The sequence below is a fragment of the Poecile atricapillus genome, chromosome 10 (assembly GCF_030490865.1).
Source record: "Poecile atricapillus isolate bPoeAtr1 chromosome 10, bPoeAtr1.hap1, whole genome shotgun sequence".
Taxonomy (NCBI): Eukaryota; Metazoa; Chordata; class Aves; order Passeriformes; family Paridae; genus Poecile; species Poecile atricapillus.
In genome coordinates this window covers 14195491-14217022 of record NC_081258.1, presented here as the reverse complement: position 1 = coordinate 14217022, position 21532 = coordinate 14195491, and the positions used below count along the sequence as shown (strand labels likewise).

General features: G+C 59.0%; 2 protein-coding genes across 5 annotated transcripts; one reads left to right on the top strand and one right to left on the bottom strand.

The window, feature by feature from the left end:
* Positions 1-5: 5 nt before the first annotated feature.
* FCSK (fucose kinase) lies at positions 6-7615 on the bottom strand. Of its 3 annotated transcripts, XM_058846153.1 has the most exons (23): positions 7543-7615; positions 7299-7456; positions 7131-7181; positions 6920-7045; positions 6726-6798; positions 6372-6469; positions 6142-6222; positions 5934-6053; positions 5612-5753; positions 5152-5279; positions 4948-5049; positions 4329-4499; positions 4188-4255; positions 3674-4044; positions 3230-3440; positions 2968-3134; positions 2640-2867; positions 2362-2505; positions 2086-2205; positions 1826-2013; positions 1549-1648; positions 808-1031; positions 6-621 (listed from the first exon to the last, which is right to left on the bottom strand). In XM_058846153.1, exons 1-23 carry the CDS (start codon positions 7613-7615, stop codon positions 505-507), a joined length of 3261 nt encoding a protein of 1086 aa, XP_058702136.1. In that variant the 3' UTR covers positions 6-504. The 3 variants fall into 3 exon arrangements, with proteins under 3 accessions (XP_058702136.1, XP_058702138.1, XP_058702137.1); XM_058846155.1 differs by lacking the exons at positions 7299-7456; positions 7543-7615 and having other exon boundaries at positions 4948-5046; positions 5122-5279; positions 6726-7045; positions 7131-7153; XM_058846154.1 differs by lacking the exons at positions 6726-6798; positions 6920-7045; positions 7131-7181; positions 7299-7456; positions 7543-7615 and having other exon boundaries at positions 4948-5046; positions 5122-5279; positions 6372-6717.
* An 835-nt stretch (positions 7616-8450) lies between these two features.
* On the top strand, positions 8451-21385 carry ST3GAL2 (ST3 beta-galactoside alpha-2,3-sialyltransferase 2). 2 transcript variants are annotated; one of them, XM_058846035.1, is made up of 8 exons: positions 8451-8597; positions 16432-16701; positions 16774-17199; positions 17306-17499; positions 17733-17912; positions 18092-18137; positions 18284-18403; positions 18680-21385. In XM_058846035.1, exons 3-8 carry the CDS (start codon positions 16867-16869, stop codon positions 18851-18853), a joined length of 1047 nt encoding a protein of 348 aa, XP_058702018.1. In that variant the 5' UTR covers positions 8451-8597; positions 16432-16701; positions 16774-16866; the 3' UTR covers positions 18854-21385. The 2 variants fall into 2 exon arrangements, with proteins under 2 accessions (XP_058702018.1, XP_058702019.1); XM_058846036.1 differs by lacking the exon at positions 8451-8597 and adding an exon at positions 11376-11608.
* The last annotated feature ends 147 nt before the right edge of the window (positions 21386-21532 follow it).

Genomic DNA, 21532 nt, shown 5'->3' with positions numbered 1-21532 from the left:
CTGAGAACAAGCTTTTTATTCAGACAGACTGCACAACTAGAAATTTGCTTTCAGTATTCACTATTTCACTGCTGTAACAGTGCCTGAGGACAGGAGCAGGTCTCAATTCTACATTCAGCTGCATCCCTGGTGCAGGAGCATTGCATGATGAACAGGCAGCTTGGGTCCCTGCTGCTGGTAGAGCAGGAAGGTTCCTGCTAGATGCAGCATCACAAATGCTAGCTTGTTCCCTTTGAAGAACTGTAAAAACTGAAGTGAAACACCAAAATCAGGGTGGAGGCCCTGGCAAACTGTCCCTCCAGCAAGGCCACCCAGCAGGGGTAGTTTTGCCTGCCTGCACAACTTGTCACAGCTTCTCCAGGCTCTGGCTTTTGGGGCAAATAGCAACACAAAAAGGCCAGATGGAGGCCTAAGGCACCTGCTGAAGCTGGCTGACAAACCTGCCCCTAAAGCAGCAGGGATTTCCCTGCACCTGTTCTGGCTATCTGCCAGGGATGAAGGCCTTCACACAGCCCTGTCCCCTCCAGGGTGAGCACTGTCCTTTGTATCACATCCCAGAACCTCCACAGAGAAGCCACCTGTGTCCACTTCAATGCTGTGGATGCTGAAGTTGCCCAGTCCCTAGAAAAAAGAAAGTCACAGGTTGGGCCAGGAGCCAGCAAAGGACCCCTTCTCACCTCCAAGGTCCCAGGGAGGGCATGGGAACAACAAGCAATCACACCCCATGTGTGGTGGGGAGAGATGCTCCTGGTGCTCTATATACAGCTGCTGCAAGCTGCCTGCAACAGTGTGGGGCTCACAGCTCACCTCAGTGTTTGCCAGGATCTGGTGCAGAGCCTCTTTCTGCCGAGGGGCTTTGGTTAGGACATAAAGGAAGCCACCACCACCAGCCCCAGCCAAGCACTGCCCGTAGACGTAGGGCCGGAGAGCGTCCATCATGCACCCAACAGCCAGCGGCTCGCAGCCTGGGGCCATGCACTTCTTCTGCTGCCAGTAGCGGTCCAGGCACTTGCCAAGGAGCAGAAGATCACCTGCAGAGGAGGGAATATTACAAATTGCTTGTCTCCGTTTCTCACCCAAAGGGCAAAAACATGCTCAGCCCAAACTAAATTCTGCCTTCTCTTTTCCAGTTCCTCCCAGCTCTGCTGGCTGAGCAGGCAACCCCAGCCCTGTCACGTTGCTATTTTTAATCCTCCACAGGGGGAGGATTAGCTTGCTTTAATGCTCCAGCTTCCTCTCTGCAGCAGCCACATAAACCCGCTGCATTGACCAGGCATGGCCCCCAGCCCTGTCACCAATGGCACACTGCTAATCAATCAGATTCAGCATGTCTAACCCCCTCTTCCTCAAAATCTTTGTTCAAGCTTGAATTTCGAGGGATTGCCTGGTGAGGGTGGGCTCAGGGGAGGATTTGAAGTTCCTGCAGCTGCAAGAGCCTGCACCCCCCAGCCTTTTTCCCTTCCAAGACTGCACAGCCTCTCCCCGAGAAAGTCTGTATTTCTTTAGCTGTTAAAAGGGTCACCCTGGCCCAGGGAAGGGGGCTCACACCTTGCCTCAAGGCCTGGGCACACTCCTCAGCATTGCTCACCAGCGCGTCAGCATTTTGCACAATGGAGGGCAGCCTGGCATACCAGTTCCTCACCACGTCCTGCAAGAGGCCACAGTGTCCCTGTCACTGTCCTCCTGGCTCTGGAAGCACCTGGGGAGGTAGTGCTGCACCCATGGCAGCTTCCTCTGGGGTGACAAAGCTCTGCACAAGTGAAGGGGATGCCACCAAAGGCCACAGGGGGAGCAGAGGCCAGCCTGTGACACCCAGAGGCATTACCTGGAGCAGGTTGCGGGCCAGGCGAGTCTTCCCCGTGTACACCAGCAGCAGGTGATCGTTCAGGGTCTGGGTAAAACCATCAGGGACTGGGATCTGCTCCACTTCCACTCTGAGTGGCAGCTGAGCCTTCGACCTCCCAATTTTGATGCCAGGAACGAGCCCACCGACCTGGTCCTGCCAACCACCCCCTGCAGGGCAGAGGGTCAACAGTCACTGCTGGGACCCCCACCTCACGGGCCAGATGCTCCCCCAGGCCCTACCTGTTGTGAGCCTCTGCTCCAGGTGCAGCACAGCATGGATAAGGGACTCTGTGCTGGCAGCCTTCCCTGCTGCCCGGTACAGGGATGCCATCACTGCTCCTGCCAGGATGCTGCTGGTGCCTGCAGCGAGCACAGGTGGGGCCAGGGCAGTGAGACGCTGTTGTGTCCCTGAGGGCTGGGGGGAAGCAAGGGGGATTCCCCCATTCTAGTGCTGGCAGCAGGAGAGACTCCCAAGCACTAGTGAGGGACTGCCCAGCCCCTTCCTTGCAGACCTACCAAGGCCAGACCCATGGGGCAGCTTGGACCAGGTGTGCACCTCAAAGCCACCCCCGAAACTCTCCATCAGCTGGGCCCGCAAGGGTCTCTGTGAGGGGAACTGCACAACCTGGGTGCAGATAAAGGCAGCTTTGAGCAGGGCTCCTGAAATCAAGAAAGAAGTAAAGCTGATGCCTGCTGTGCTACCTGCTCCCTCATCCCACTGGCCCCAAAAAGGGCCATCCTGGCACCAATGGGACATCACAGGTACAGAACCAGGCTGGCAGGTGACCCCTCACCTGGTGCATGTGGCTGGCAGTAGTCCTGTAAGTGCTCCAGCTCCTGGCACACCAGCTCTGCCACCACCTCGCTCCGTGGTGTCCCGCAGAGGCTGACAAGGCGCAGCTCTGGCTGGACAATGCGCCGCACCCGGGTGCCGATGGGCCGGCACCCATCCACCAGCACCGCCACGTCCACCACGGCCCCCCCGTGCTCGTAGGTGATGGGGGGTGTGTCACTCCAGCCACCTGCCAACACTCACCCTCAGCCTCCTACTGCACCTTACTCCATCTCCCCCAGCACCACAGGGGTGAGACAAGGATCATCTGACTCAGGGAATGCGCTCACCGGAGAGGTCCAGGCGGGCTGGACACACCACCTGCACCCAGTGCCCCAAGGGTGGCGGTTCCACCTGCTCCACACTGACGAACTGGCATGAGGACATCACTGCCTGCCGGACGAGGATCTGCTCGGCCCCCTCGTAATGCCGAGCTGCTCTCACCAGCAGAGCCGGCCTGTGATAAGGGAGATGCTGAGCCCATTTCCATGTCTCCATGACAGCACCAATGCCTGGAATGGGGCAGCTGTCTTTTGCCAGCCCCAGCCTCACCGGCTCATCCACTTCTGCCGCTCAGCAGCCAGCTCCTGGACACCGCCAGCGATGTCCCCGCTCTCCAGGCGCCCAAAAGCTGAGGCCCACTCCCTGTTGGCAGCAGGACCACTCCGCAAGCCCCCTTCCCCTTGTGCCATGCAGCCCAGGACCTCAGCAATACAGGCAAGTGCCCGTGCTGCAATACCAGCATCGCTGGCTGTGGAGGCAACTAAAAAATAAAACAGAAGGAGGCTGCAAAGCACACCCAGGCTGCAGGCTGCACCCCAACCAGCCCACTTCTGCCATAAAATATCCCCAGGGGAGCAGGGCTTGTATGGCTTGTTGGACACCCTGCAGGTGCACCCCCATGGGGTCCTGCAGTAAGGGAGGGGATCAATGAAGGGGGTGGGGAGCACTGAACAGTCCTGATAAGGAGAGATGCGGCTCGTGAGTCCAGCTCACCCTCATCCAGCGTGCGCAGCACAGCCTCGTGGTAGCCCTCATGGACAGCGCTGCGGGCAAGCGGCAGGAGGCTGCTGTCCTGGCACCCCAGCAGCACCCGCCGCACCTTGCGCTGGCCCTGCAGGAAGAACAGGGCCTGGCGGGCACCCAGCTCAGCCTCCATGTCCAGGCAGGGCAGCAGCTCCTGCCAGGACATACGCCAGGCTGTCCGCCAGCGCGCCAGCTGCTCACTGGCCACAGTAGCCAGGCCCAGCAGCCACAGCACATCCTCCAGCCCCAGCGCCTCGCGGGCGTGCAGCACCGGGAAGAGGCGGGCACTGAGCAGGCAGCGGCTCCCCCGCGGCATCTCGGCATCCCAAAGGTCCCCTTCCCTGATGGAGGGAGAGACCATCAACACTGCCCTGGGGCTCGAGGACACCTTCCATGAGGGGAGCTGTAATGGGAGATGGGTTGGGGTGGTCATGACACCTCCAGGAGCTGGGTCTCCTGTCCCATCCTGACATGTGGCACCTACCGTACACCCGTCCGTTGGAAAAACTCAGCCCAGGGCACGTTCAGGTAGGTGGCTTTTTCCATAGGGCTCTGCAGGGACACAGAGGGGCTGATCACACTTTGGCTTTGCTGGGAGCCTTGCGCCACCTCACTGCCCCCGCACCTGCCAGTCGTCGAGGCGGCCGGTGAGAGTGAACACGCGGCAGGGCAGGTCACGCAGCCGGACGTGGTGGCCCTGAAGGACAATATCACGCAGGGGATAGCCACGCAGGGCTGGTGAGGAGCCCACGTTGAGGCCTGAGAGGAGGCAGCCAGGACCGATCACCAGGGGACCCTGAGGAAGAAGCAACAGTGGCATGGCTGGCCCCCAAATCAGAGCCAAATCCTGACCTTGGAATGAGACAACCACCCTGAGAGACAAGCTGGTGCCAGAACATGCCAGGTGGCAGGACATAATTTTGTCACAAGGCTGCAGAAACACAGACTACAGAAATTCAGGCTAGGTAACAGCCTCCAGGACTCACAGCCATAACAGAGCCCCCAAAGAAGAGGGTCTGCCCTGGTTCCCAGCTCAGGACGGGCCAGAAGCCACAGCCTCATCCCCTTGTTTGCAGAGGATGACAGCCACCAGGGTGCCCAGCATCAGCCAAAAGGCAGCCCCAAAGAGGAAGGGCACCCCAAATCTCACAGCTGTGGTTTCTCCATCTTAGGCAGCAACGTATCACCCTGCTGCCCATTCAGTGCACTGGGAGCTGTGCATCACCCCCATCCTAGTCAAGTACCTGGAGGTGACAGTGCTGGATGACACTGCCAGCTGCCAGCTGCACAGCTCCTTCCAGCAGGCAGTTGGTGACTGAAGAGTTATCCTCCAGGAGACAGGGCTGCTGCCAAGGGCATAGAGACACATGGGACCAGGGTCTGGGCACACACCCCAGAGCAACCCCCAAAAAACACACACGAGCAAGGCTGGGGATGGAAGGACATACATCCACGTGGGAATGGGCTGTCTTGCAGAATCGGAGGTGGCTGGCAGAGCCAGGCAGGAGGGTCAGGCTGCGGATATGGTCGCTCGCAGAGGTGGTCATGTAGTCATAGGACGCATTGGGAATGCAGGCTGGGGGGGGGGGGCAGGAGAGCTTTTAGCACATTGACAAAAAAAAGTGTGTGTGTCTTACACTCATGTGAGCTAGGCTGAACACCCCCAGTTGAAGGGGTGGGGAGTGAAGACCTGGGGACCCACAGCTGTGGGGAGACACACATGACCATCAGGCTCTGACCACCCCATCTCTCTCCATGCAGGGAAGGTGGCCCAGGAATGGGTCACATCACAGGCACTCACCACAGCACAGAATCATAGAATGGTTGGGGTTGGAACAGACCTTAAAGATCATCTAGTTACAGGGACATGCAGGGACACTTCACTAGAAGTTGGAAGGAAGCACTCACCTATGGTAAGTGGGAAACCACGGAGAGCTGTCCACAGCACAGAGCGGGCACTCCTCACACTGGCATCACCACCACCCTTCACAAAATCTTCCTCTGTCATCCCCCCTGCCATGCACAGCACGATGTCGAAGAAGAGGGAGAGCTGGGAGAGAAGGGACTTGTTGGGTGCAGCCATCCTGAACCCCACTCTGCTACTAGGTGCTCCCTCCCACTACCTCTCCCACCCAAATCTGGCGGTGTGAGGGCACACAGACCCAACAGAGATGCCCAGCAGCGACACCCAAGTGGCAAAGGGTCCTGTCCTCCACAGAAGGGGTTTCACCTGGATGGGTGGTGCCCCCGAGTCCAGCCCCATGTAGGTGCAGGCGTCCAGAGGAGGGATGACATGGGTGGCCAGAAGCTGCTCGGCAGCATCCGAGGAGAAGAAAACAATTCCGCAGACCTGCCAGGCATATCAGGACTGAGGCTGCAGCTGTGGTGACACAAGGGATGAGGCTGGCAGGGTCACCAACACCAGAGTTGTGCCATACCAGTGGGACAGTGCCATCTGGCCCCGCACATTGATGGATCTGGGCCTCTGTGCCTTTGTAGATGATGTCATGCACCAGCCCCTGGGAGCAAAAACCACCCCAGTGAGCTCTTCTGGAAACCCCAAGCCAAGCAGCCACAGCAGTGCTGAGATCTCAGCACCCAAGGGATCAAAGGATTGAGGATCCCTGCACCTCCCAAAGATGCCTCTTGAAGGGGGAACTGCCCCAACCTGCTCATTGGTGAGGTAGACCCCATGGTTCCTGGCATATGCTGGGCTCCCAGGCACTGCGATCACTCGGACACCCTGGAAGCCATCCCAGTTGATCCCTGGGGGGAGGGACAGAAACCAGTGCCCACTGGGACAGAGCACGTACTCACACCGGGCACAACTGTCTGAAAACTTGGACCACGGCAGCAGAAGTGGCAGCAGCATCCAGCCTTGACCACCTTGCCGCAGACACAACAGATGCTCCCATTCATTCACAGGACAGCAACAGCTGAGCATCCAAACCCTCATGGGAGCACAGCACAGCTGTGCTGCTTGTTAGGAACCTGTCCCACGCCAAAGCTGATATCCACTCACCTGGAGCTGAAGGCACGGTGAGGAGCATGTCGGTGCTGCAGACCCAGACGCCAGGTGGGGAGCCCACACAGAGCTGCCAAGAGAAGGACCATGTGCCCAGGGACAGCAGGGAAGGAGCCCAGGATCCCAACACTGTTTCCATCTTGCTGGGAGCCAAACCCATCCCCAGGGCCCCATCCCCAGGCTACACAGACCCGGTGTGTCATGGTCCCCAGAAGGCTGTCCAGGTTGCAGACCAGCGCTTCGGCTGCGGCGCCGGGCTCCTCAGCGGGCAGGCAAGTGAAGGCACGGCCGCAGTCGTCAAAGGAGAAGTCGCGGCCCTGGTGGGACAGAGAATATAGAGGGTCACCGGGACGGAGTGGGTGCAATGAGAGGTCCCAGGCTGGGCTGCCACTCGGCTCTCACCATGTGCAAGATGAGGATGCGGGCGTCCCTCAGGACGTCAGCGGTCACCACCTGGGAGAGGACAGCAGGGAAAAGTCAGTGGGGACAGGACAGGCACCCCCCCTCACTTCCAGCATCCCCTCCTGACTTCCAGCCTCCCTGGACCCACCGGAGGCCGTCACCTCTCACCGTGTATCCGGCCCGGGCGCTGAGGTGCTCGGCTGCCACCAGCAAAGCGTTCAGGGTGGCGCCGCCGCTGCCCAGGTGGGCCCAGGGGTCCTCCACGGCCAGGAGCAGCGCTGGGGGGCGTGGGCCCAGCCCGCCCCGCAGCCGCCGCACCTCCAGCTCTGCCAAACGAGAGGCGGGCGGGGTTGAGAGCCGGTCCCGCTGCCGCCCGCAGGGAGGGAGAGGGAGCGCCCGCCCCGCCACTTGCCTCGCTGCAGGGCGGACACCCCGCCATGGCCCCGCCGGCAGGTGAGGAGAAGAGCGCTCCACTCCGCCGCCATAAGCACCTCCTCCGCCCCCAGCCTGGCGCCGTGGGGCCTGCTGGGATGTTTAGTCCACTCGCCGCAGCCGCTCCGGGGCGCTTGTCGCTAAAGAACTATAATTCCCAGTGTGCACTGCGCGGCGAGGAACGGACCCCTTAAAGGCACAGCGCACCCCTATGCTGCTTCCCTCCTTACCCCATCTCGGGGGCTTGCAGAGGGGGTATGGGGGTTTGACGTTTTCTGCCCTAAAATGGGCTTTAGCGGCGGTGCGTACCCCTAAGTGCCCGGGGTCACCCCTGTCAAGAGTCCGACTTCTCGCAGTGTTCTCTGCAGAGAGAAGGGGTGCCCGGGCGGTGGGCGCTGGTGTCTGTTCCCGGTGGGTTGTCAGGGTGGGCGCCCGCTGGATGCAGGGATGCGATCGGTGGGTACGGGGGGGTGTCGATGCACTGGGGTGGGTGCCGGGCTGGGTACCGGAATGGGTACCAGGGAGGGTAGCGGAAGATGCCGGTACGACGGGTGGATACCAGGGTGGATAACGGGGGATGGGTACTGGGGTGCCGGTGTCTGGAGATGCCGGTGCACCGGGATGGGTACCGGGATGGGTACCGGGATGGGTACTGAGCTGGGTATCGCATTGGGTACCGGGGGTGTTCAGGGCGTTGCCGATGCGCCGGGTGGGTACCGGGGTGGATCCCGGTGGATGAGTACCGGCGATGCCGATGCTGGGCAGAGGACTGGGGGGTGCCGATGTGGCGGGGTGAGTCCCGGGCTGAGCACCGCCGTACATTCCTGAGACGCGGGTGGGAGAGTGGGCGCAGGCGGCCCCTCTCTCCTCCTACAAGTCCCACAAGCCCCGCCGGGCGGCCCAGGACTACATCTCCCAGCCTGCCGGGCCCGTGATCCCCCCCGCCCCGCGCGGCACGGCTCCGCACGGCGCGGAGGGCGGTGGCGGCGGGGCCCGGGTGAGCCCGGCGGCGGGGCCATGCCGGAGCTGAGCCAGGTACCGCGGCGGAGAGCGGGCCCGAGGCGGGGGATCCGGGCACGGCCCGGCTCGGCTCGGGATGCCGGTCCCGGGGAGGCGGCGGGGATAGCGGGCGGCGGCGGGGGAGCCCGCCCGGGAGCTGCTCCGCTGCTGCGGGCTGGTCCCGGTGCTGGGAGCTGGCCTCGGGGAGCACCCACACGGGATGCCTTGGGTTCCTCCCCGGTGTGGTGGTGCCGGTAGCTGGTCCCGGGGCTGAGCGCAGTTCCCGGGGCTGGGTGCAGGTCTCGGGGCTGGGAGTATCCACCCGGCATGCAGGGGGTGCTGAACAGCCCCGGGAGGATGTGCTGTCCCCTATCCGGGGTACAGGTCCGGGTTTTGGGTGCTGGCTGCCGGGAGCGTCCACCCGGGTTGCATTGGGTTCTGACCCAGGAGGTTGCGCTGGTCCGGAGCGCTGGCCCGGGCCCTGCGGTGCTGTCCCCAGGGAGGATGTGCTGGCCCCCGCCGCGGTGTGCTGCCCGGGGAGGATGTGCTCGCCCCGGGGAGGTTGCTGCCCTAGCAGAGCTATCGGGGCCGGGGCTGATGCAGCTGCTCCCCTCCAGCCGTGTGCCCTGGGGATCTTGAGGCCAGAGCCGGGGGCCAGGGTGGGAGGGCTGTCTGCGAGCGGCCCCGGTCCCCACCAGTGCCAATGTGCGTGTAAGGTCCCTCAGCAGCAGTGACACATGGCTGCGTGACACACGGCATCCATTGCATGGGTAGTGGCAGCCAGGATTTCACGAACAGCCTGAGCGTCCCTGGGGACAGGGTAGAAAACTGTGTCACCGAGCAGGGGATGTCCCCTGCCTGCTTCTGTGTCTGGGGGGGGGGGGGGGGGGGGCACTAACGCGGGCATTGGTGTGAGAGCTCATCGGTGTCCCTGTCCCATTGTTCCAGGGTGTTTCCCTGGCTGAAGCACGGCTGCCGGAGTGGGATTGATACCCGAGCCCGTATTTCAGGGCCTGGAGATTCAAGGGGTCCCCACATATGCCGGGGGCTTAAGTACTGCTGGCGCAGGAGGAAGGGAAGGTTTTTCTCAGGCTCCAGCTTCAGAGTCAGAGCACTTATTCCAAATAGTTTCCATAGAGTGAGGGCTTCCCATGCCAGCAGGAAAATACTGGGGGGAGGATGGACTTGAGCAGAGTGCAGGCTCAGACTGGAGGAAGGGCCACGTCTCCGCCAGCTGCCAAAAATCATAAAACATGTCTGGGGGAAACCAAATCACACCAAACCCCAAAACTTGCTGAGCCTCCCTCCAGGAAGACGTGTGGGCTTTGAGCTGGTGAAGGCAGTTTTGCTCTGCGTTATCTCGGGCTCTCCTTTACCCAGCCCAGAGCAGCCGCCCCGGCCACATCGTGGCTCTGGCGGTGAGCGCCAACGGGAAGTTCTTCAACGCTTTGGGCTTGGTTTTCCTTTTCTTCCTTTTTCTCCCCCTTCTGTCAGAAGCAAAAGCCGCGACCTCAGCGGGGAGGGCTGGGCTGGGGGGTGCCTTGCCCGCTGCCCCCGCCGCGGCGCGCGTGCCCGTCTGTCTGTCTGTCTGTCTGTCTGTCTGTCTGTCCCCATCTGGCAGCGACCGCGGCCCCGCTGCCGGTTGTGTGCGGCAGCTGCCCGTCAAAAGCGCTTCTCTCTCCTCCGAGGAGCTCATGGCGGTTCTTGGGAACGGCGGGGCGCGCTCCGCTCACCGCCCACGCCTCGCCGGCGCCGGAGGCAGGCAGGGAGAGCGGGCAGGGAGAGCCTCGGCAGCCGCATGCTGCGGGAACGCGCGAATTTTCGTGCCCAAACAAGCTCCAAACTGCCGCTTTTGGGGGAAAGGCTCCCATGGCACTGAGGGCTCGGTGCTTTTGCTGCGGGCTCTCGGCACGCCGGATGCCGCCCCGTTTGGCACGTCGAGGTCCCGGCAGCTCGATGGCTTTCATCTCCTCCCGTTGCATTTAATTTTTACACGGTTGCAAGCTGCTAATTGCTCTCCAGTGGCTTGACCGGCTTCAGTGCTTCTTCGTGAGCCAGGATTTATCAGAGTCCGCCTGACCCCGAGGGGCTGCGATGCGATGGGAGAGGCTGGGAGCCTCCTCTCTCTGCCCTGCTGGGCTCCGCACTGGGCTCCGGGGTATCTCTTGGCTTCATGTCGCTCTTTGCCACTGGTATCTTCCAAAAGCTTTTTTTGGAAAGTACAAGTGTATTTGGGTCCCAGCTCCAAGGCAAAGTTCCCAAAGATACCCCCAGATGAGTGGTGAATGTATATAATTTTTTTTTATATATATACATTTGTGATGTATAGATTACTTTTTTTTTTTTTCTTACGAGATGGATAGTTCCGTGTTTGAACTCTAAAATAGCACCCTCAACAGTTGCTCTTGGGAAACCAGAACAAGCTGCAGTCACTTTGATTCCGGGTGCCACCGTGTCCCCAGCAAAGGACTTTGGATCTGCAGCAGTAATTGGGCTAATTAGGAAGCTGCAAACGCTCCCCTTTCTCCTCAGGTGTCTGAGCAGAGCCCCAGCTAGTGGAAAGAAGTCAGGGGCTGTCACCAGTGGAACTGCTCTAATTTTACATTTAATGGGAGTTCTTTGCTGTAACTGGGCTGTGCTGGGATTGATGCCCTCCGGCCTCAGGAGCCTTTCGTAACTTCCCTGCAATGAAATCTCATAGGTGCAATTTCCCTAACGAGTTCAATGTCCTCTCGGTGCTGCCCGCAGGCAGAGCAAACAGGGGTGGCTTTATGGGGCCACCCGCAGCATGTGCTGAGGTTGCAGCTCTCACCTTGGGTTTACCCGGGGGAGAGAGGGCGGCTGTGGGCACAGCACCCATCAACCAGCCCTCGAGAGCCAAAGAAGAACCTTTGGTTTTCTACTGCCTCCGATCCTCTCCAGGAAGACGAGAAAGTGCGGGGGGCCCCGTGTCTCCTCTCGCCTTCCCCGGGCAAAGGGCCACAACCGGCGGCGGCGCCTCCTGGTGCAGCATCCGCCTGTCCTGCGCTCCTGCACATATTTTCCTGGTGAGGCATCAGGCATGAACCTAACGGGCCCAGGCTGGTAAAACCAGCGGCAGTGGTGGAGGGGAAGTGGTTCTTTCCCAGCCGGAGGGGAGGCTCAGGGTGCTGCTGGCAGCTCACCGAGTGCTGGTGGTGAAAGGAGAGCAGGGGTCCTGCCCTTCCTAGGGAGCGTGTCTGCCTGCGGTGTGGCCACGTCTTCACAGGCAGCTAAGGCTGCAGGGAGACTGGTTCAGGGGTGTCTGTGGGATGCAGCCCTGCTGTAACAGGCAGGAGTGGGGACAGGGACCAGGCAGACCCAGCCTGCAGCTGTGGGAGGATGAGACAGAGATGTTGCCAGCAGTGAGGGGCTGGCTACCCATGGGACCAGATGGTTTTGCTCAGGGAACTGGGGTGAGGATGGGAGAGAGGACTAGGCAGTGGTGGGTGGCAAGCCCCAGGCTCTGCCTCCTCTGTTCTGCTGGGTTTGTTGGCCAAACCTGGCTGCTTGGTTGGACTCAGCTTGGTGGCACCCGGTGCGGTGGTACGTGACCCAGGGTTCAGTGGTACCCAGCTGAGTGGTACCTGAGCTGGTGGGACTTGATTTGGTGCAAACTGAGGCAGCTGATGCAAACAGGGGGTTCAGGGGTGCAGAGCAGCTGGGCTGTCTCTACCTCTCAGGCATTCAGGATCAGGGGGGAGAATCCCACTCCCCTCCCTGCCTGTCCTGCCTCAAGGAGGGAGCTGCTGCTCCTGACACAAAGAGCTGAGTGTGACAAAGCCATGCTGTGAGCATGGCCTTGGGCTTATCAACACCCCTGGAGTACAGGGTCCCTTGTTCCCCATGGCAGCCTGGGGAGACCCAGAATGTCTGGCAGAGGGTGGGAGAAATGGCACTGTGGCACTGGAGAATGCTTAGGGACATCAGCCACACAGGCTGGTACATGTGGCTGGGTGGGCCCAATGGGATTGTGAGCTGCAGGGATGGGCATCTGCCTTGGCTGCTTCTGCCAGTGTGAATTTTGGGGGGGGAGAGTGCCCACCCAGCATTGCCCCATTGAGCAGCACAGGGTGTTCAGGCTGGTGCAGTTCCCACTGTGATTGAGACAAGGGGCTTGGGATGCTGCTGGACCAGCCCCTGCAGGCCCATCTACCAGCAAGGATGGGAGTATTCCATTCTCTTTTCCCACTGCTGGCACTCTCCTGTGCCCCCAGATCCCATGGGAAATGGCCTCAGTGTGGCTGGCTCCATCCCAGCTCTGTGCTGGGGATTTGGCCTCCACGCTCTTTCCTGGCCCTATCCCAGCGCTGAGGGATGAGCCTGAAATAACCCCTCTGGAGGCCAGACACGAGGAAAGGCTGGAATTGCTGCCATTGGCAGTCAGGGGTGCGAATAGGGTTTAAAAGATGGGAAACCAAATTAACTTGTCTCCATTAGCTGATTGAGCTGGCTGATAAGACTATGATTAATTAAAAGGGTGAAGAATAAGTTACCAGGTCCTTACTGCTGTCAGGATGTGGTGATGGCTTAACGCATGGCATTGGCTTCTTCTCTTAATACCTGGTGCTTGTCTGCTGCTGGCCATCAGTTCTTCATGGCATCACCCCATGGCAGGGAGGAACATCCTTGTGCCAGCACCAGGTCTGCTACCTGCTCCCTTTCCCATCCAGCTTCCAGGGAGGAAAAAAAATTCAAGGGAAAAATATAATCCCTCTGGATTGCAGGAAAGGACCTTCTTAATTAACTGCACTTTTCTCGCCAAGCCTTGCTTTGGCTTTGGAAGCCCAGTGATGCAGAGGGACAGGCTATCGCCCCTTCCTGCGCTGCCCCCGGCAGATTCCCGCGTGCTGTTCCGAGCTAACACGAGCTGACGGCCCCACGGAGGCAAGCGGCTCCTCGGCACCCTGCCCGGGGGCTGCAACCTCTGGCAGCGCTTGGGCCGTGGGCAAAAAGAAACTGGAACGGTTTTATGATATTTTGTAGGAATCCCACTCACTGAAGCCGTGCCTGAAACAAGGATGGGTCACCACTCGCTGTTTCTGCCTGGTGTTGAAGGAGGTGGGAGAAGACTCAGTTTAGATCTGCTCCTTCCTTGTCAAGGAAACCCAACCCTAATTCTCAGATTTTCCATCCATGGCAGAGATGCCAGTCCAGTCCAAGGGGGCTCTGTGTGCTTCCCCCTCCTCCACCTGCAAGAGCCATGCACCACTCTGGCCAGTGAATGGTTCACCAGTGAATTCAAACCATTCACCCAGTGAATGGTTTGGTGGTGGCAGGAGTGACCTCTCTGCACAGGGATCATGGCATGAGTAGCACCTGGTCACCAGGGTGGCATTTCCCAAAGACTCCTGGGGGAATTTTCAGACCATTCATACCTGGGAAGAGCAGCAGCTAGGGTAGATAATGCTGCCACTGCTCCTCCACTTTCCTTCTCTCCCTGCCCCAAACATGATGACATCCCATCTCCCAGTGATGGCTCCTTCCTTTGCCCACCCTGCCATTTACTGGCATAGAAATTCATGCCAACAACCCCAGGATATCTTAGAAATGAGCAAACAAAGCCAACAAGACCTAAAAATGCAGAGTGGGGATGTATTGATGGTGTTTTGTCTGACAGAGAAGGGGCAGGCATCCTCCAGGCCCTGGGGTTATCAGTTATACCACTCCAGCATTCATCCTGAAATGAAAGATTATATGATCAGAAAAAAACATCCACCTGTAAAAGCAGCAGAGCAATTTACCAGGACCTTTTAATAGCTTTGCTTCATTATCTCCTGCAATCAAAGAGAAACTTGTGTTTGATGAGTACATGGTCCTCAGGAGACAATTCAAGATCCTGGGGATGAATTTGGGAATGGAAGGGTATTTAGTGGTATCGCTGAGTTACCAAGCTTGCACAGAAGAAATCCTGAAATCCCTGATTATTTTAAGAAGGAAACATCCAAATCTGGTGCAAAAAGCTCCTGCAAGTGGGGTTTTATTTGTGAAGGTGGGTTGGATTAGGATTGGGCAGGGAGGGCATGGATATTGCTGGGATATGTTTGTATGTGTGGGTGCCCTGTCCCTGCTGGGGGCTGTAAGGACCAGTGCAGATGGAAATAGCTGCCAGCTCCTGCTAGGAAAATGATGACTCAAACCAGCCACTGGGATTTAAGGCTTCTTTTATCGCGCATGAGCTGGGCTGGAGGGGGGCTTTCCCCCCGCTGTGGTCAAGGGCAGCTCCAGGAGGCCCCAGGACGGGGGCCGTACAAAATGTGCTCCAGATGGTGTCAGGGCTGGGATGCATCAGGCAGAACCAGGCTGGGGTGGGGAGCCGGAAAGGGATTTTCCCCTTTTCACCAGGAACAAAAATAACACAAGCACGTGATAGCTCATTTCCTTTAGCCTTTAAAAAGCCCCGTGGGATGGTAAGCAGCGGGAGCAGGGGAGAGGGATCAACCCATCCTGCTTGGTGGCCTTGCCACATCATAGCTGAAAGAAGCCCCTAAATTGCCTTTTACCTATGAATCTTTGCAGCGTTTTGCATCTGGGGGGCGGGGAGAGGTGTTACAGCTTTTTACTGGCTTTATCCCAAACTCCCTAAACGCAAACCCTCTGTTTAACAACCACCCTGCTTTTTCCGCTGGCAGCAGCCCAAGGAACTGGTTGCAGTCACTGCTAGCCATGCGTGTGCCATGTAGGCGTGTTAAAATTCCCCGCCAGAGCCCAGGAAAACACTTGAACCGGGATGTGCCTTCGGTTTTTGGCTCTTTCCTTTAAAGACTGTTCCCACTTGAACAAATATTTGACAGGGGGTTAATGGTTTGAGCAGGAGGTGTCCATGCCTGGCAGTGCAATGGGCGGGGGGAGCCTTTGGGGTCCATGTTCTCCTCCCATCCCAACAAGGAGATTTTTGGGCGCTTAGCAGTCCATTCCTGGAAAGCAAGCCAGCGTCTTCCAGAAGATGTTTTTTCCTAAGGAAGAAGCATCCTGGTGCCTGCCAGCTCCTAATTACTGCTGCCGGCATCGGCACTGGCTTAATTGGGGCCAGCGCAGAGGTGATGCCTCTGCAGGGCTTTGCCTTGGGGCGGGGTCACCCCTCCCCAAAAAGGCCTGGAGGGGAGCTCATGTCTCCAAACCCCTGGGATTCTGCATCCTGCCCCAACTCAGTAACTGGGTTAAAAGGGAATTTTCGGCTTTTTTTTTTTTTCTCCTTAATTTGACCAAGGAGCGCTGTCTGGCTTTGCCCTCCCCCCTGCTCGGGGGGCTTGGCAGCTCCTCCCGCCCCTCCCCGGGCGCAGGCGCCAGCACCTCTGCCCTGGCTATTTTTACCCGCCAGGATCACGAGCGAGCGAGTGACCTTCCCCAAGGGACGCTGCCACTCGGGGGGGACAGTCGCCAGCCTCCGTCCCCGGGGTGCCCGTCAGGCTGCGGAGCCGCTGTTTCCCGGCTGCCGCGGTGGCGGCGGCAGCCGGCGAGGAGGGTTTTGGAGGGGCTGCTTATGGCGTGATAGAGAAGGAGAATTGAGCCTACAGAAAGGAGCCGCTTGTTTGGCTCCGGAGGCGAGTTCATGGCTGAGCCTTTGTCTGGCAGAGACGGGGAAGGCACAGTCCGGGAGCTGCTGCGAGTTCCCCAGGCTCGGAGAGCGATGCCGGCATCTCAGCTCCCTGCGCACCCTGCGCCTACTTGTCCCCTTCGGGGATGGCTCATACCCTGCAGCCCCGTGCCTGGGACGGGCTGGGACGCATTTTGGGGCGTTCAGTGGAGAATAAAGTCCTCAGCCCCAGCACCCTCCTCCTGCTCGGCGCAGCCCCCGTCAGCTATCTGTATCACCACCCCTTGACCCGCCGTCTCCTCCTTTCCGCTCCAGGCCGGTGTCGTGGTGGCCGTGTTCCCGAGCCAGCGGCTGAGGGCAGCGTGCCAGCGGATCAGCTAAACCCCGGGCATGATGAGCACCGTCGCAGCTGAGCGCCAGCCGGGGCCGGGACCTGGAGGAGCCGCCGGGGCGCGGTGCCGCGGCTGAGGCCGGTGCGCAGAGCTGTGCCGGACCCCCCCGCAGATGCTCCCTGCCTGGCACGTGGAGCCACCGGGGGCCCTCGCCGCGGCCGGACAACGCGGATGGAAAGCTGCAGCCCAGCAGGTAGGAGCCCGGTGCGGCGGGTCCCCCTCCCCACACCACCACGGCAGGGAGTTACAATTCTCGTTCCTGCAGGGAGCCTCGCTGGCCGGCTGACGCCCTCCCGCGCCCTATGCCCGCGCCCTATGCCGGAGCGGGCGCCGTCCCCGGCTCAGCCACCCGACGACCATGAAGTGCTCGTTGCGCTTCTGCTTCCTCTCGACCGCCTTCCTGCTCGTCTTCGTCATGTCCCTCCTCTTCACCTATTCCCACCACAGCATCGCCTACCTGGACCCCGGCGGGCTGGGCGGCATCCACCGGGTGAAGCTGGTGCCCGGCTATGCCGGGATGCAGCGGCTCAGCAAAGGGGGGCCGTACCCCCGGGGCTGCTCCTGCCGCCGCTGCCCGGCCGAGGAGCCAGGGGCCACCGACTGGTTTGACGGGCGCTATGACGGCACCGTGTCCCCAGTGTGGACCAAGGAGAACATGGACCTACCGCCGGACGTCCAGAGGTGGTGGATGGTGAGCGCAGGGACGGGAGTGCCATGGTGTGCTCTGGCACAGATTTCTCCTCCACCAAGGAGGGGGCGCTGGCTGATTCACCCCTGCCCCCCTTCCCTCCTTGCAGATGCTGCAGCCTCAGTTCAAGTCCCACAACACCCACGAGGTCCTGAGCAAGCTGTTCCAGATCGTGCCGGGCGAGGACCCCTACCGCTCCCGTGACCCACGCCGCTGCCGCCGCTGCGCCGTGGTTGGCAACTCAGGCAATCTACGTGGCTCTGGTTACGGAGCGGAAATCGACGCGCACGACTTTGTGATGCGGTGAGAGCCAGAGAGCACTGCCAGGGACCTGCCCACCCGGGCAGCACAGAGACACGGGGCGGTGCTGGCACCACCGGGTACTGGGATGAGCGGGAGTGAGTCCAGCCTTACCATCTCCCCTGGGTGGGAATCTGCTGTTTGGCAGCATTCAACAGCTTATAGGGATCACCCGTGTGGTCTGCAAGGCACAGGGCATTGGGAGGGTGGTGTCATCCTCCCTGCTCTCTTCCCAGGATGAACCAGGCCCCCACGGTGGGCTTTGAGGGCGATGTGGGTGGTCGGACCACACATCACTTCATGTATCCTGAGAGTGCCAAGAACCTGCCCGCCAACGTCAGCTTTGTGCTTGTGCCCTTCAAAACCCTGGACCTGCTCTGGATCGCCAGTGCCCTCTCCACCGGCCAGATCAGGTTGTAAGTACCCAGTGCGCACCGGCAGCACCAGGCTGATGGCTCACCTAACTTGAGGACAGATCCCCTGGGAGCAGTGGGGATTTATTTGTTACTCCCTCTGAGTCCCCTTTGGCCAGTCAGACTGGAGTTGGGGGCATAGGACTCCTAAGAACTCACCTGCCTCTGTGCTCTTTTCCCAGCACATACGCACCTGTGAAGCCTTTTCTGCGTGTGGACAAAGAAAAGGTACGTGGAGTTCATCCCTATCACTGCCACGAGCTCCTCCATGGCCGTGGCCCCGTTACCTCATCACTCCCCAGGGTTCTCAGTGCTCTTTCACAGAGTGCTGATGCCAAAGGGGCTCCTGTGCTCACCCTGGTCTGTCCTTCCAGGTGCAGATCTACAATCCTGCCTTCTTCAAGTACATCCACGACCGCTGGACGGAACACCACGGGCGCTACCCCTCCACTGGCATGCTGGTGCTCTTCTTTGCCCTCCATGTCTGCGATGAGGTGGGTGATGGCTCCTTCAGCTCCTGGCTGGCATGGAGTGGGTTCACTGAGGTCCCAAACCTTGCAGGGTTAAGGAAGGAGGTGGATTCTTTGAGTCAAACTTCAGCAGTCACTCTGGCTGCCTGACACCACAGTGATGAACACTCTCGAGGGTGGGAAGGCTGTATAGATGGATGGGCACCTTTGAAAATCACCCCACCAGTGCAGGAGCTCCTAAGACAAGGGTGTCCCAGCCTGGTGGAGGGTTCTGGTTCATTCCCTCCCTTGCTACTGCAGGTGAACGTCTTTGGGTTTGGTGCTGACAGCCGGGGGAACTGGCACCACTACTGGGAGAACAACCGCTACGCTGGGGAGTTCAGGAAGACGGGCGTGCACGATGCTGACTTCGAGGCACACATCATCGACATGCTGGCCAAAACCAGCAAGATCGAGGTTTACCGGGGAAACTGAGGGCTGAGTCTCCAGCTCCCTGCTCCAGCAGGTCCTGCTTGCCTGCAGGGGCAGAGGGTGAGGGTCTCCCTGGTGGCCTCAGGCAATGAGCACGGATGGGCAGCACAGTTCCCCATTGCTGACAGAGCCACCGCGGTGGTATTTGGTGCCTCCAGCAGCCAATCAGGTTCAGAGCTAAAGGAGACTTTTTGCTTTTTTTTTTAATTATTATTAAGAAATCCAGCTGAGAAAGGATTTATAAACACAATCAGCGACTGACCAGGCGGCAGGAGTGGCTGCCTTGCATCTCTCTACAGTCAAACCAAATGCTGCTCTTTTTAAAACAAGACAACCCCCCCACCCCGAAGCTGCGTGACTTTGGGGAGCCCCTCAAGCATCGTGTCCAGGTCGAGGGGGCTGAGGGAGCTGTGGTGGCTGCGCAGCCTCACCAGTGGAACCAGCTGCTTCTTTTTTCCTTTATTTTGGTATTTTTCTTTTACGCCCCTGGGGCAGCCGATGTCATCGTTTCTCCAGGGAAGGCTCCTGGCACAGAGGTCTCAGCACATGGATCCATGGTGGGGAGCCAGAAGCTTCAGAAGCTGACCATGCTCTGCTGCAGGCTGGTGACTGTTGCCACAGCTGTGCAGGGAGATGAAGGGGAATCTCAGCTTTGGGGTGCAGCATCCCTGCTCTTCTACCTGAGGACTGGGGAAGGGTAGGACAGATTTCAGGAATGACTGTACAGGAGGCAGCTAAGAAACCTACATGAGCAGCAGCCTGGTCACTCTGACTGAGCTCTGCAAGCAGGTGTAGGATGTTCAAGGGGTTGTGGGATGCAGCAAGGTCAAGGAGACAGGATTTCCTTTGCTTTCAGGCTGGGAAAAAATAGATCAGAGATTAGTGGGTGAGTAAACTGTGCTTTTGCTTTTGTGTTGCTCTAAACAGCTCTGGTGAGAAGCTGAAATCCCAAAGTCTTTGCTCCATTTACCAGGGTGGTGCTTGGTTTACACCAGTCTGGTCCAGCTGGTGCCCTCAGGGTTCCCAGGCTTCCCAGGCTGGACAGCCTATGACATGGGATGGGGAGATGCTGAAGGAAACTGCCTCCCCAGAGGTGTCATTAAAACCACTTTGTTTGGGTCAGTCAGGTGGGTGTTTTTTTTAGGAGATGCTGGAAAGCTCAAGGAAAAGGCAACCATGGAAAAAGTCCCCCAGAGAGGCACCCTCTGCCTGCACAGCCAGTGCTGAGAGTGGAGCAGGGGCTGTGGGGCAGTGCCCATCTGGGGAAGCTCTGCCCATGCTGCCTGATTGCAATAGTTAATTTGAGGAACAATCACTGTAGGGTTTTTTGGGCTTGGAGATGTTTTTTTACCCTTTTGTATCTGGCTTTTCTGTAGCAGCCTCTTACCTGTTTCTCCACTTTGGTTTGGTTGCTTTTCAGATCTTTTATTATTTTTTGCGGTTTCTCTGCAATTGTGAAACACAAGGGTGTGGGTTGACCCCATGGAACAGGCAATTTAGCAGCCCCCGGGCTGGGGAAATTCAGCTTTTCTGTCCACAGGGATTTAAACTCCTGAGTTGTGTGGTGGGTTTTGGTCTGTAGAAGTGGAGCCACCCTGGTGCAGGCAGCCCTGAGCCCCAGGACACAGGCTGCTGCAAGCCCTGCTCTCCACCTTCTCAGGTGGTTTTTGCTGATTTTTTGTTTTGTGTTTTTTTTAACGGGGAAGAAAATTAAAAACCACGAGCAACAATGAGTGCCTTGACCATCTCCCATCAGCGACGCCAGGCTGTGCCCATGCTGGCAGCAGGGACGTGGCTGATGTATCTGGCAGTTGTACCCGCTTCCTTCCTTGCACCACACTGATCTTAGCTGGGAAGTGCTGCCGGGAGAAAGAGACACATTCAGGCCACTATGCTGGTGGCTAGAAAGGCCAAATCCAGTGTGATGAGGCTGGACCAGCTCCTGTTGCAGCTGAGCAGGGCCAGGCCTGACAATCACAGGGTGAGCGGAGATGCCGGGTACCAAACCCAGGAACCAAACCCTCCGGCAGCACAGTACTGGCATCCGGTGTCAGGTGCGCTTGCGGCTCCTGGCTGCCCTGATAGGAATTTTTTTTGCTAACTTCCTCCCCCTACTCCTCTTTTCTCTGTTGTTTTAATTATTATTATTATATTATTATTTTTTATTTAAGCTGTCCCACTAGGACTCGCGACCACTCGTGTCTCCCTGGCAGGGCGGCCGCAGGCAGGCGCGTGCTGCACGGCCGGCGCACCACTGTACTGTACATAGAGGAGATGTAGGCACAGGCTACGGGCAGGGGGGCAGGCAGGGAGGAGGTGCCTGGGCTGGCCCACCTGGCAGAGGTTGTCTGCATCACACAGTACCTGATCCGAGCACCTCCTGCCCCGCTGGGAGAGAGACAGACCAGTGCTCTGACCTAGGGCTAGGCGCCGGTGAGCATCTTGGCCCGTAGCCTCTGTGTACATGGGTACTTCTGCACACAACTGTCTTAAACCAACTGGTTTTTTTAAAGTCAATAAAAATCATGCATCAAATCTGCTTAGTGGTTTTCTTCTGACAACCCTGTCTACTGTAACTTTGCCTGCACCCAAACCTGCGCAGCAGTGGGGTCAGGAGAGGAGGAAAAGGGAATGAGAGGGTTGCTGGGCCCAGATGATGATCTCCTCTGCCAGGCCAGGCAC